The sequence below is a fragment of the Anomaloglossus baeobatrachus genome, chromosome 3 (genome assembly GCF_048569485.1).
Source record: "Anomaloglossus baeobatrachus isolate aAnoBae1 chromosome 3, aAnoBae1.hap1, whole genome shotgun sequence".
NCBI classification, from domain to species: domain Eukaryota; kingdom Metazoa; phylum Chordata; class Amphibia; order Anura; family Aromobatidae; genus Anomaloglossus; species Anomaloglossus baeobatrachus.
Window position 1 is genome coordinate 45,364,237 of NC_134355.1, and position 13,656 is coordinate 45,377,892.

At 44.4% G+C, this 13,656-nt stretch overlaps 1 protein-coding gene across 7 annotated transcripts in view; it reads right to left on the reverse strand.

The window, feature by feature from the left end:
- HHAT (hedgehog acyltransferase) overlaps nt 1-13,656 on the reverse strand; it is a 407,838-nt gene that overhangs the window by 255,893 nt on the left and 138,289 nt on the right. For all 7 annotated transcript variants that reach the window (XM_075339171.1, XM_075339170.1, XM_075339169.1 and 4 more), the window contains one exon: nt 8,090-8,261. In XM_075339171.1, coding sequence (XP_075195286.1) covers nt 8,090-8,261 — 172 coding nt within the window. The remainder of the gene's footprint in view (nt 1-8,089; nt 8,262-13,656) is intronic.

The following is a 13,656-nucleotide window of genomic DNA, read 5'->3' on the forward strand; positions in this document are numbered from 1 at the left end:
AATAAATCCACCGAAGCGGAACTATACAATGGGGTTTACATAACCGGCTGCTGCCACCTCATGGATGAGCGCGAAATGCAAAGCGGAGCGCAGAGATAGATTCTCCAACGGAAAAACAAAAATCTCCATTATTTTCCTTTTCCTTCAGAAGATATCAAAGTATACAAAATGTCGCGTTACAGAATCACCATTGTTTTTTAAGTTTTTTTTTTTGTTTTTTTTTTTATAAATCAATAGTACGTGTGAATATAAGAAACTTTATAATATATCTTATTCGAGAAATCTGCTTCTTTCTTCTCCTGGACTGATCTTTCATTCTAAAAACTCCAAATTCATGGGTAAAATATATCTTCCGTGAGTACAGATTTCACCATTACTGAGATGGGAGAGGACAGTTGGTGCTTATAAACGTCTATGAAGAACTGTAAGGCCGGCGTCACACGGGACGATATATCGTGCGATCGTATGAGCAATCGCACCCGCCCCCGTCGTTTGTGCGTCATGGGCAATTTGTTGCCTGTGGCGCACAAAGTCGTTTACCCCCGTCACACGCACTTACCTCCCGAACGACCTCGCTGTGGGCGGCGAACATCCTCTTCCTGAAGGGGCAGGGACGTTCGGCGTCACAGCGACGTCACACAGCGGCCGCCCAATAGAAGCGGAGGGGCAGAGATGAGCGGGACGTAAACATCCCACCCACCTACTTCCTTCCGCATTGCTGGCGGCCGCAGGTAAGCTGCAGTTCGTCGTTCCCGAGGTGTTACACGTAGCGATGTGTGCTGCCTCGGGAGCGATGAACAACCGGCATGCAGAAGGAGGAACGAGTTTATGAAAATGAACGACGTGTCAACGAGCAACAAAAAGGTGAGTATTTTTGCTCGTTCACAGTCGTTCGGAGGTGTCACACGCTACGATATCTCTAACGATGCCGGATGTGCATCACGGAATCCCTAAGGCTCTGCTCTCATTAGAAAAAGGATTTTTCTCAAGAAATTTCTTGAGTCTGAAAGATTAGCGCACTTGCGGTCAAAAAACGCACCAATAACGCACCAAAAACCGTATGTGTTTTTACCGCGTTTTTGATGAATTTTTTCCGCAGGTTGGTCCCTGCATTTTTTTACCGTTATCTATGACAAAAAACGCAGGCACCTGCAGAAAAGAAGTGACATGCACATTCTTTTTCTCAAGAAATTCTTCAGAAAGAATGTTCTTGAGTAAAAAAACAGTGTGCGCACAGCTATTTTTTTTTACATAGGTTTTTCTGGGGAATGTCTGCAGAAAGGTACAACCATTTTCTCAGGAAATTTCTGCAGCAAAAAGGCAAAAAAACGCGGGTAAAAAACGCAGTGTGCGCACAGGGCCTAAATATCGTTTCAGGACAATTTGCAGCAGAATATCTGTGTCGGCCTCTAGCGCCTATCAGATTCTATGGAGAGGGAAGGGAAAGGAGGAGAAGCTGCAGACAGACACATTCTGCTGCAAGTTCTCCTGTGACAGTTACATTTTAAAGGGAACCTGTCAGCAGATTTGGGGCCTATAAGCTGCGGCCACCACCAGTGGGCTCTTATATATGGCATTCTAACATGCTGTATATAAGAGCTCAGGCTGCTGTGTAGAACGTAAAAATGACTTCATAATACTCACCTAAGGGTCGGTGCGGTGCAGACTGGTCGGATGGGTGTCTCCGTTCTCCGATACCGGCACCTCCTCTTTTGGCCATCTTTGTCCTCCTTCTTCTGAAGCCAGGGTGCATGACGCGTCCTACGTCATCCACACTAGCCGGCATTGAGGTCCTGCGCATGCGCACTACAATACCTTGGAATTTCCATCTGAATATAAAGTTGTTTTCCTTTCGGAGAAGGTTCTGATTTTATGGCAAAACTCTTTAAAGAATCAAAATTGACTTCCAGGATTGCAACCTCCAATAGGGGGCACTAGAATAAGCGTTATTTTCCTATTTTTATGATATAGCAAGGAAACACTGATGTTCTGAGTCAGAGGTTTTTACAAACATCGCCGACTGTCTCGGCGGCAACAGGATCTGTTCATACTATAGATTCTGGCACTATGGCTGATAACTGCTCTGAGGTCTGTAATCAGCGCAGGCTGACTCAGGCATTGACTAACAGATTTATAGTTCACAGGCAGGATAGTAAGAGTTAATCTCTGCTGGTCTGCTTGTGAGTCTGCTTTGATCACATGTTGTGGGTGGCAGCCAATCACATCAGCTCCCCTCATATATGCTGGCTAGATCCTTTCACCTATGCCAGCTATAGCTTATTTTAGCTTCTCTGGTGAGGTGCTGTGATCTAGACTTAATGATGGTTGTAGTACTTGTTGCTGTGTGCGCTTGTGGAGTTAACCCTTGCTGTCTTTTTGTTGCTGCCTTACTGCTCTTACTTTTCTCTCTCATTGTTTGTTCCTTTGTGTCAGAGTCTTGGTTTTCCCTGTCTGTCTTTATCCTGCTCCATCCTTTCCTGGTGGGTAGGGGGGGAATCAAATTAGTTCTGGTCAGGAGCATAGCCAGGCACGGGATTCAGAGATCTCCACCATTAGGGGTAGCCCTGAGGTTAGTGATAGCCTAGGGTCCCCTAGCGTGAGGGACAGCATAGGAGCCCCTGTCCCTCGCTTTCCTACAGTCACATTTTGACATTCTGTATTAAGAGAGAACTCGAACTTTTTTTTTTTTACAGAGTTTACAACTTTCTTAAAGAGCCAAACCCTAAGGAATTCCTTAATTTAATCCAATTTCACCCAGAAAGGCTAAAACATTAATTACTGGGACATGAAATGCCAGCGATTCATCTCCTCGCCAGCGTTTTACTTGTGTAATTCACCACATTAATCAATGCTGCAGATTTTTGCTAGAAATGTCAGCCTGGTTCTTCTCGCTCTTCAGCCAATGGCTCTTGATTGAGTTCTCGTGTAACTCATCGGTACAGACATATTACTTTCCCAAGATGAAATAATCGGAGGCTTTTTTGTTATTAAGTTTAGAGGAGTTTGCATAGAAAATGAACAGTCTTGCCGTGCAAACAATTGCACCCATCATATTCTCAAATCGTGGGATTTTGTAATCTGCACCTATCAGAGTCAGCCATGTTTTGAAAGTAATTCAAGGGGTTGTGTGAATGGGGCCCCGAATACGAGGTTCTCTGATGGGCGAGGGATCTACCTGCTGAGTGCTACTTATTCCTGCGGATTGAGGAATTATATGGCACCCACTGATTTTATTGAATCAGCGTGGTCCTCCAGAGCAAGAGACACTCTTTTCTACACTTATAGGGAAAGATCCAATTATCTCATTAGGCCCTAATTGTCATATGTATAAAACTTCAAGGGCAAAAAAAACAAAACAGAAAACACCATCTACAAATGTATCGCAGCACAAATTCCCACATTCACAATAATAAGTGTTTTTGGCATAAACTGAGCCACAAAAAAATATTTTGATACACAGCCAAGATAAATGCACGGCTGGTGGCTGTAGCCTGTAGCTGTATGCTTTATCTGTGCTGGGTATCATAATATGGGGGGACCCTACGCCAAATGTTTTATTTATATCTGATATATAAAGCTGAATGTGTGTATGTGTGTGTATGTATGTGTGTATGTATGTCTGGGATTGGCATCTGCACCGTCGCAGCTACAGCCACAAAATATTGCACACTCACACTTCTGGACCCCGAGAGCGTCATAGGCTATGTTTTGAGGGACAATTTTAACCCTGCTCTTAACAGTTATTCACCAAAAAACCTGCCTCCGTTAAAGCGAATGGAGCTGGAAGCCACAGTGCAGCCAGAACTTCAGAAGAATGCGCAGCCACGCCCTTATATGGAATGTTGGCGTGTCACAATGCAGCCAGGGAAAGAGACAAACACAGACAGGGAAAGAGGCAGACACAGACAGAGTAAGAAACAGACATAGACAGGGTAAGAGACAGACACAAAGAGACAGACACAGACAAAGACAGACTGACAGGGAAAGAGACAGACAGGGAAAGAGACAGACAAAAAGACAGACACAGGGAAAGAGACAGACAGGGAAAGTGAGGGAAAGAGACAGACAGGGAGAGAGACAGAGACAGATAGACAGACAGGGAAAGAGATAGATAGACAGACAGGGAAAGAGATAGATAGACAGACAGGGAAAGAGATTGAGACAGACGGAGAAAGAGACAGTCAGAGACAGACAGGGAAAGAGACAGACAGACACAGAGATAGAGAGACAGAGAGATATATGCAGAGGGGTGGAGACAGACAGAGAATGGGAGAGAAACAGAGAGAGTTACTATCCCGGGCAGCGCCGGGTGCTATGTTGTGAGGCGAAATGTTAACCCCGCGCGTTCCAATTTACCAATCAATATTTCCCCTATCTACATAATGGGGAAAAAGTGAAACGAAAAGTGTTGGGGGCAAATTGACAGCTGCCAGATGTGAAAAAAGGGGGACTTAAAGAATGAGAGCGATTGCGCCAAAGAGTATATACCGTACAGTTGCTAAGGTGGGGCCCCGACATGGGATACTCACCACAGTCGGGGATATGAAAACACACACAAAATGCACCACACACTACCACGTGCTTGAACACATATATACCACCCTCAGCACACATCTCACCACACATACACCAACCTCGCCACATAATCGCCCTAAAACACACACAAGTCTGGGATTATCCTTCAAAAATAAAAATCTGATTAATAAGCAGCCAAACTACAAGAACAACAAATGTACCACATAGGAAATACGGAGCTGTCAGTCACATGACCTGTCTATTATGTGTATGTGTGAGCTAATATATACTGTCAGGGGGGAGGGCTTTCTGTTGCCTGGAGATTTATCAGGTTGCCAATAGCAACCAATCACAGCTTCGCTTCTATTTTGGTACAGTTAATTAATCTGAGCTCTGATTGGTTAAAATAGGCAACAATTTAATAATTACATTTATATCTATTTGTTTTGTGGTTTTTGTGTGCAGAATACATTTTTGTTAATACATTCTATTTTGTTAACAGCAGTTATTAACCCGGGCGAAGCCGGGTAGCACAGCTAGTTTATTTATATAACAATACTGATCCACAGACCGCGCCTGTGATTGGTTGCAGTCAGACGCTGTCACACAGGCTGGGGGAAGCATCTCACTGCAACCAATCACAGACGCCAGGATGGTCTGTGGGCGGGGAAAGCAGTCAATATGGGTGAGCAATAATGAGCGGCCCAGGAAGTGAAGGAGAGGCTGCGGGAGCAGTGTACAGCTGTGCCGGAGACTCGTTAAGGACAGCGTGCTTGCTACCATCCCCCTATCCCTTCCATCACCATTTTTAATCACCAGATTCTGGTCTCCATACTTATATGGGGACCGGAATCCGGGTCGGAAACAGATTTTAAAAACCAGATTGCCGGGATCTACGAGTTCGCTCAACACTACTCTTGGCTCAACATATACGGAGATGCTGTCACGCTCGGGCAAGGGAACGCCCAGTGCAACACAGATGTTACAAAGGGGATGGAAAGGAAGAAAAAGGCCTTAACGATAGGGAACAGAGAATAGGTCACCTCCGGACACTAATCTGTGTCTGAACCCTGAGCTCCCAAAACATCAGTATACGAGTCTTTCCCCTCATCGCCATCACGAGCCTAGTCCCTAGCTGTCCTTCTACTCACCCTGTATGGTGCCAAGGCAGGTGAGTGTACTAGACTTCACCACTACAGTAATAAGACAGAGGGGAAGGAAGAAAGAGAGGGGGACATAGACAAAAGGGTATGCACCAACTATTGCAGCCAAATACAAAGGCTGCAAGAAACTCAGCTTCAGCAACTTCAGGAGACTTCCTCCCTACATGGTGATCAGTTCAGAATGATGAGATTCTATAGCCGGCCTCAGGTGATGGAACCTGTGACTATTTAAAGGGAAGTGATCTCAAACTGGCTGCATCTGAGATTGAACTTACAAGGCACTACAAGCAAGGAAAGAGTCATTAACTCTTGCAGCAACAAAAGAAATCAAATATGTTTAAAGCCCAGAGTCTTACAAAGCAATGTGAGACTGAGATCCCAAACTTGTCTCCCTAGTTATCCCACATATCAGAGTTACCTCTGACGGTGAGGCTGTCTGAGCAGTCTTCCTGGCCCAGCTCCTGACCAGCTCTGATCTTATACTCCCAGGGGGGGCCAGGACAAGAGTGTGGTTAAACTAACAGAGACAGACAAACAGGGGAAACAAAAATTCTATCTCACAGCACGCCCACACAAAGGTATAAGATAATAAGAGGTAAGGAAGAAAATAAAAGCAGGAAGGAAACAACAGGACAACAGGAGAACTCCACTATAACTCCAAGCAACATGCAATATAATCACTAGCAGGACTGGGACACACCAGCACACAGACCAACACAGCAATAAACTATAGTTGGCATGGGAAAACAGATTCCACCATCTTAAAAAGGTGATGAGCAAATGTGATAGGTTTCCAACAACTTTTAATCCCAGAGGTAATCAACAGGCTAGCAGAGGTTAACTCTTGATAGCCTGACCATTAATGAGCACACAACTGGTCGATGCCCGAGCCTGCCTTTGTAATTCAGAAAAACTCGAGCGTGTCAGAATCTATATTGTGAACAGCGATTAATGCTGCCATGACATTCGATGAGTTTTAGGAATAAATATAAAAAATAAATGTTGTTTAATTGGTGACCTTCAGGTGCATAAGAACTATAACATGTAAAGAAATATATATTATCTACCAAGTGATCAACACTTCTAGAAATCGCATCCAAATAAGTATCAATACACACAGAAAAATATAAAACCTTAGTATACAATATGCACCTAACAAATGTGAATTGAAGTAATAACTGCACCTCTCAGTGCAATATGCTGTGTAATACCACAATGTCTGTCTGCTATTTCATCCTTCTTCTCTGCACGATTCCTAAAACTTAACATGGACAAAACAGAGTTTATTGTCTTTCCTCCTCCTCAGTCATCTCCTCCAACAAGCCTTTCCATCAAACTCGATGGTTGCTCACTCACCCCAGTCTCACAAGCTCGTTGCCTTGGAGTGACCCTCGACTCTGCTCTATACTTCAAGCCACACATCCAAGCCCTCTTCAACTCATGCCGATTACAACTCAAAAATATCTCCCGGATCCGTGCTTTCCTTAACCAAGAATCTGCAAAAACATTAGTGCATGCCCTCATCATCTCCCGCCTCGACTACTGCAACCTCCTGCTCTCTGGCCTACCTTCCAACACTCTTGCACCCCTCCAATCTATCCTAAACTCTGCAGCCTGCTTAATCCACCTCTCCCCTCGCTACTCCCCAGCCTTGCCACTCTGCCAATCCCTTCACTGGCTTCCCATCGCCCAACGACTCCAGTTCAAAACATTAACCATGACATACAAAGCCATGCACAACCTGTCTCCTCCCTACATCTGTGACCTAGTCTCCCGGTACCTACCTGCACGCAACCTTAGATCCTCACAAGATCTCCTTCTCTGCTCCTCTCTTATCTCCTCTTCCCACAATCGTGTACAAGATTTCTCCCGCGCATCCCCCATACTCTGGAACGCTCTACCTCAGCACATCAGACTCTCCACTACCATGGAAAGCTTCAAGAGGAACCTCAAGACCCACCTCTTCCAACAAGCCTACAACCTACAATAGCCCTCAGTCCAGTAGACCACTGCACAACCAGCTCTGTCCTCACCTATTGTACCATCACCCATTCCCTGTAGACTGTGAGCCCTCGCGGGCAGGGTCCTCTCTCCTCCTATACCAGTCTGTCTTGTGCTGTTAATGATTGTTGTACATATACCCTCTTTCACTTGTAAAGCGCCATGGAATAAATGGCGCTATAATAATAAATAATAATAATTTAGGGTGGACACATGGAGACAGTGCAAATAAAATATTTGGCGCATCTTTAGACATTTTTGTCTAATTTTGGACCACCTAATTTTGCTCTAACTTTAAGCAATGGTTTTATACGTATGACGCCCTCTTTTTTATTCCTAGCCACACCCAATTGTCAAATAAGCAACAATATAATAAATAGGCATGCATTTTGTAATTATTTAATACTCACTGAGGGTCCAGTATGAGACGTGTTCCAGGATGTCATGGCTGCTGTACATGGCATGCATATACATGAGGTGAAGCATCATCTCTGCCAGAAACCACCATAGGGCAAGGCGGCAAACGTCTACCAACAATCCAGAAAAACTAAAATTCGGCCATCTTGTCTCCTGTGCAAACATCTAGCAAAAAAATAAATTAAGTCAATATCTATTAAATATTACACTACCCATACACCTCTTCCAACATCCCCATGTACATACAGTGATGCTTGAAAGTTTGTGAACCCTTCAGAAGTTTTCATATTTCTGCAATAACTAAAACTATATCATATTTTCAAACAAGTCGTAAAAGTAGATAAAGAGAAGGAAATCAAAGAAATGAGTAAAAAATATTAGACTATCATTTTTTTGGGGGGAAAATGATCCAATATCACATCTTTGAGTGGCAAACATTTGTGAACCTTTAGGATGAGAAGATAATTTGAAGGCATTTTCAATCGATGGGATGAAAATCGTGTGTGAGTGGGCGACCTGTTTTGTTTAAAAAACGGGGGTCTATCAATGCTTGACAGCACGTTTGAGGAAGTGCATCATGGCACAAAAGAAGAGTTGTCGATGCTCATCAGGTTGGAGAAGGTTACAAAACTATATCTAGAAAAATGTATACTCTACCAACCCACAGACAGATTGTGTACAAAAGGAGGAAACTCAAGACCATTATTACTCCTCAAGGAGTTGTTGAACAAAACAGATCAGCCCAAGAGCAAGGAAAATAATAATCTACTGAGTTTACAAAGGAACCCAAGGAAACCTCTAAGCAACTAAAGGAACCCAAAGTAACCTCTAAGCAACTAAAGGCACCCAAGGTAACCTCTAAGCAACTAAAGGAACACAATGTAATCTCTAAACAACTAAAGGAACCCAAAGTAACATCTAAACCACTAAAGTGGGGTTTACACGCTGCGACATCGCTAGCATCGGCTAGCGATGTCGAGCGCGATAGCACCCGCCCCCGTCGTACGTGCGGTATTGTGTGATCGCTGCCGTAGCGAACATCATCGCTACGGCAGCGTCACACGCACATACCTTCTCTGCGACGTCGCTCTGGCCGGCAAACCGCCTCCTTTCTAAGGGGGCGGTTCGTGCGGCGTCGCAGTGACGTCAATCAGCAGGCGTCCAATAGAAGCGGAGGAGCGGAGATGAGCGGGACGCAACATCCCGCCCACCTCCTTCCTTCCTCAATGCCGGTGGGGCAGTTAAGGAGATGTTCTTCGCTCCTGCGGTGTCACACACAGCGATGTGTGCTGCCGCAGGAACGACGAACAACATCGCTAATAAGCAGAAAACGATTTTTTGTTTCAGGACGACCTCTCCGCGGCAAATGATTTTGACCTCTTTTGCGATCGTTTAAGGTCGCTCATAAGTGTCACACACTGCGATATCGTTAATGACGCCGGATGTGCGTCGCAAACAACGTGACCCCGACGATAATTCATTAACGATATCGTAGCGTGTAAACCCCGCTTAAGGAACCCAAGGTAAACTGTAAGCAACTAAAGGACTCTCTCATGTTAGCTAATTGCACCATTGATGACACTGAACAACAAATGGTGGTCCATAAAGATTATTATTGGAGAAAGAAATGAAGAGACTGCATCAAACCTTTGACACTGGCTTATCTCTAGGACCAGGAATACTGAAATCCAACATGGTTAGTTGCTCATTTCCCCTATAGCAGCTATCAGTGGATAGTTGGCCTGTCACCAAATACATTACATTAGATTATGAAGAAAATATCTGAACGACTAAAACAAAACATTGAGGGCACCTCTTAAATATTATGCTTTTGACTTGCTCTATAACAGAGGTCTCAAACACGCGGCCCGCAGGCTGCATGCAGCCCCTCAGGCTGCTTCGTGCGGCCCCCAGGCCCGTGCCAATGTTGACTATCGCGGTCGGTGCAGGGGCCACAGCCACTGTCTGCGCTTTATGTCAGATGAATGTTTTGCTGGCGCTGCGCGCTCAAAGTCAAGCTCTCTGTGCACAACTATTCCTCCAATGGAAACTGCCTGACCTCAGCTGCTTACCCCTGATTGGCGGACGGCTACGGCTGCGTTGGAAACATTGAGCACAGAGAGCCTGACTCTGCACGCGCAGCGCCGGCAAAACAATCATCTGACATAAAGCGCTGCCAGTGGTTACTGCCCCTGCACCAGCCGGGAAAGTCAACGGGGGCACGGGCCTGCAGACAGCAAGAAGCAGAGATGAGGCAGCCGAGGGAACATAGGACAGGTGAGAAGAATGGGTTTTTTTTTTTATGTGTGTATATGAAAGACGGCACATTAACCCCTTAACGACCTATGACATACTGGGTACGTCATGGCGCTCTGGTACTTAAGGACACATGACGCACCCAGTACGTCATGGCGAAATCACGGCCCCGGTGGCTGCAATCGCTTTGCAAATACCTTAGATTCGGGGAGGAGGGGACCTCTGCCTGACCTCAGGAGGGGTGGTGTCTCCTCCCCAGACCTATGGAGGCTGTGATTGGCTGACAAACGCTGCTCAGCCAATCACAGCCACTGTAATGTTTCAGCCATTAAAAATGGCTGAAACATTGAAATCCAGCCATGATCAGTGCAGCTATAGCACTGATCATTGGCTGGAGCTGGGTGACCTCTGTTTCACCTGCCCCCAGCTCTAATTGGAGAGACCGGCCTTGTGACCGATCTCTACAATCACTGTGGATCTGGGGCTGGTGACCGCTCCCCTCAGCTTCACTCCAGCGTCTGTGGAAGCTGAGGAGAGTGATCGGTAAGTTATAGCGCCCCTGACCCCCCCCCCTTCAGCCGCCGCTGCGGCAGCCACTGCATCTGATCCGCCGCCACTGCCCCCTTTCAGCCACCGCTGCAGCCGATCCACCGCCACTACATCCATCTGCTGCCTCCCCTCTAACGCCACCGCTCTCCCCCATCAGCCACTGCCCCTCTCCCCCATCCTCTTCATCTGCTGCCTCCTTCCCCTCCTCCATCTGCTGTGAGCCTCCATCTGCTGTGAGCTTCCATCTGCTGTGATCCTGCTGCCTAGATCCATCGTGTAAGGTAGCTATCCCCAATCTCCCCTCCTGCCCATTCTCCGCTGATTCTCCATCTGCTGCGCCCTCTCTCATCCGCCGCCCCTCCATCCACTGCGCCCTCCCATCCACCGCCGCTCCTCCAATGTGCCCATCCTGTAGTAATGTGTCCCATCACTGTCCACTTTGACTAATCTGCCCATGCAGATCCTCTTCTTGTAGTAATGTGCCCTTTCCTGGTCATTTGCTTGTAGTTATGTCCCATACTGGTCCCCCTTCAGCCCTGAGCCTGTTTTAACCTTGATGGCCCGGACATTTTTTGCGATTCTGACCAGTGGCACTTTATGAGATTATAACTCTGGAACGCTTCAATGGATCCCAGTGATTCTGAGACTGTTTCTTCGTGACATAGTGGGCTTCATGTTAGTGGTAAATTTAAGACAATATTTTTTTGCGTTTATTTGTGAAAAAAAAAAAATAATAATATATATACAGTTAGGTCCAGAAATATTTGGACAGTGACACAAGTTTTGTTATTTTAGCTGTTTACAAAAACATGTTCAGAAATACAATTATATATATAATATGGGCTGAAAGTTCACACTCCCAGCTGCAATATGAGAGTTTTCACATCCAAATCAGAGAAAGGGTTTAGGAATCATAGCTCTGTAATGCATAGCCTCCTCTTTTTCAAGGGACCAAAAGTAATTGGACAAGGGACTCTAAGGGCTGCAATTAACTCTGAAGGTGTCTCCCTCGTTAACCTGTAATCAATGAAGTAGTTAAAAGGTCTGGGGTTGACTACAGGTGTGTGGTTTTGTATTTGGAAGCTGTTGCTGTGACCAGACAACATGCGGTCTAAGGAACTCTCAATTGAGGTGAAGCAGAACATCCTGAGGCTGAAAAAAAAGAAAAAATCCATCAGAGAGATAGCAGACATGCTTGGAGTAGCAAAATCCACAGTCGGGTACATTCTGAGAAAAAAGGAATTGACTGGTGAGCTTGGGAACTCAAAAATGCCTGGGCATCCACGGATGACAACAGTGGTGGATGATCGCCGCATACTTTCTTTGGGGAAGAAGAACCCGTTCACAACATCAACTGAAGTCCAGAACACTCTCAGTGAAGTAGGTGTATCTGTCTCTAAGTCAACAGTAAAGAGAAGACTCCATGAAAGTAAATACAAAGGGTTCACATCTAGATGCAAACCATTCATCAATTCCAAAAATAGACAGGCCAGAGTTAAATTTGCTTAAAAACACCTCATGAAGCCAGCTCAGTTCTGGAAAAGTATTCTATGGACAGATGAGACCAAGATCAACCTGTACCAGAATGATGGGAAGAAAAAAGTTTGGAGAAGAAAGGGAACGGCACATGATCCAAGGCACACCACATCCTCTGTAAAACATGGTGGAGGCAACGTGATGGCATGGGCATGCATGGCTTTCAATGGCACTGGGTCACTTGTGTTTATTGATGACATAACAGCAGACAAGAGTAGCCGGATGAATTCTGAAGTGTACCGGGATATACTTTCAGCCCAGATTCAGCCAAATGCCGCAAAGTTGATCGGACGGCGCTTCATAGTACAGATGGACAATGACCCCAAGCATACAGCCAAAGCTACCCAGGAGTTCATGAGTGCAAAAAAGTGGAACATTCCGCAATGGCCAAGTCAATCACCAGATCTTAACCCAATTGAGCATGCATTTCACTTGCTCAAATCCAGACTTAAGACGGAAAGACCCACAAACAAGCAAGACCTGAAGGCTGCGGCTGTAAAGGCCTGGCAAAGCATTAAGAAGGAGGAAACCCAGCGTTTGGTGATGTCCATGGGTTCCAGACTTAAGGCAGTGATTGCCTCCAAAGGATTCGCAACAAAATATTGAAAATAAAAATATTTTGTTTGGGTTTGATTTATTTGTCCAATTACTTTTGACCTCCTAAAATGTGGAGTGTTTGTAAAGAAATGTGTACAATTCCTACAATTTCTATCAGATATTTTTGTTCAAACCTTCAAATTAAACGTTACAATCTGCACTTGAATTCTGTTGTAGAGGTTTTATTTCAAATCCAATGTGGTGGCATGCAGAGGCCAACTCGCGAAAATTGTGTCACTGTCCAAGTATTTCTGGACCTAACTGTATATATATATATTATATACATATACATACATATATATATATATATATATATATATATATATATATATATACACATACATACATATATATATATATATATATATATATATATATATATATATATATATATATATATATATATATATATATACACATACATACATACATATATATATATATATATATATATATATATATATATATATATATATATATATATATATATATATATGTATATGTATGTATGTATGTATGTGTATATATATATATATATATATATATATATATATATTATATATGGTACCAATAAAAATATCACTTTGTCCTGCAAAGAATGCGGCTCCCCAAATTTTTTTTC